Here is a 603-nt window from a genome sequence, read left to right as displayed (position 1 = left end):
TCTGTTCTTCAGACTTCATCAGGTTTACTTCGATGCTCCCACCTGTAAGGGAGGGAAGCCCGAGCGTCTCTTCCTGGTCGGGGACTACTCCTCCTCCGCGGAGTTCTTTGTCACCATCGCTGTCTTCTCCTTCCTGTACTCCATGGCAGCCATGTCTGTGTACTGTTTCATCCTGGAGAAGTACCGTGAAAACAACAAAGGCGCTCAGATCGTGAGTTTCATCACAGACGGTCTCGTGTTCATGGGTCAAAACTGATTTTTTGTTTTTATGAATAAAGATGACTTTCCTTTGTTTTCCTCGGTTCCCAGGACTTCGTGGTGTCGGCCGTGTTCGCCTTCATGTGGCTGGTGTCTTCCTGTGCTTGGGCCAAAGGTTTGTCAGACGTGAAAACGGCCACTGATCCAGAGAAGGTCATCACGCTCATCGCAGCCTGTGAGGAGCAGGAGAACCGCTGCCGCGAGGTGCACGACCCCAAGGTCTCCGGTCTCAACACTTCTGTGGTGAGTTCTACATGGAAACATGTCGTTTCAGCCAAATCTGGTCAAGTGAATAACTCTAAAATAACACAATGGCACGCTCGCTTGTAATACAATCAAATGCTA

At 49.9% G+C, this 603-nt stretch overlaps 1 protein-coding gene across 1 annotated transcript; it reads left to right on the top strand.

Annotated features, from left to right (window-relative positions):
* Nucleotides 1–13: 13 nt before the first annotated feature.
* LOC103399599 (synaptophysin-like) lies at nt 14–593 on the top strand (the record flags this gene model as incomplete). The annotated part of the gene is made up of 2 exons (XM_008338268.2): nt 14–211; nt 310–593. Coding segments are annotated over 2 exons (477 nt in total), but the record flags the coding sequence as incomplete, so codon positions are not given.
* Nucleotides 594–603: the final 10 nt, after the last annotated feature.

Source organism: Cynoglossus semilaevis, unplaced genomic scaffold (assembly GCF_000523025.1).
Source record: "Cynoglossus semilaevis isolate Cse_v1.0 unplaced genomic scaffold, Cse_v1.0 C18916120, whole genome shotgun sequence".
In the NCBI taxonomy this organism is placed as follows: domain Eukaryota; kingdom Metazoa; phylum Chordata; class Actinopteri; order Pleuronectiformes; family Cynoglossidae; genus Cynoglossus; species Cynoglossus semilaevis.
Note: the sequence above shows the minus strand (reverse complement) of the source record. Positions and strands in the feature narration are given on the sequence as shown.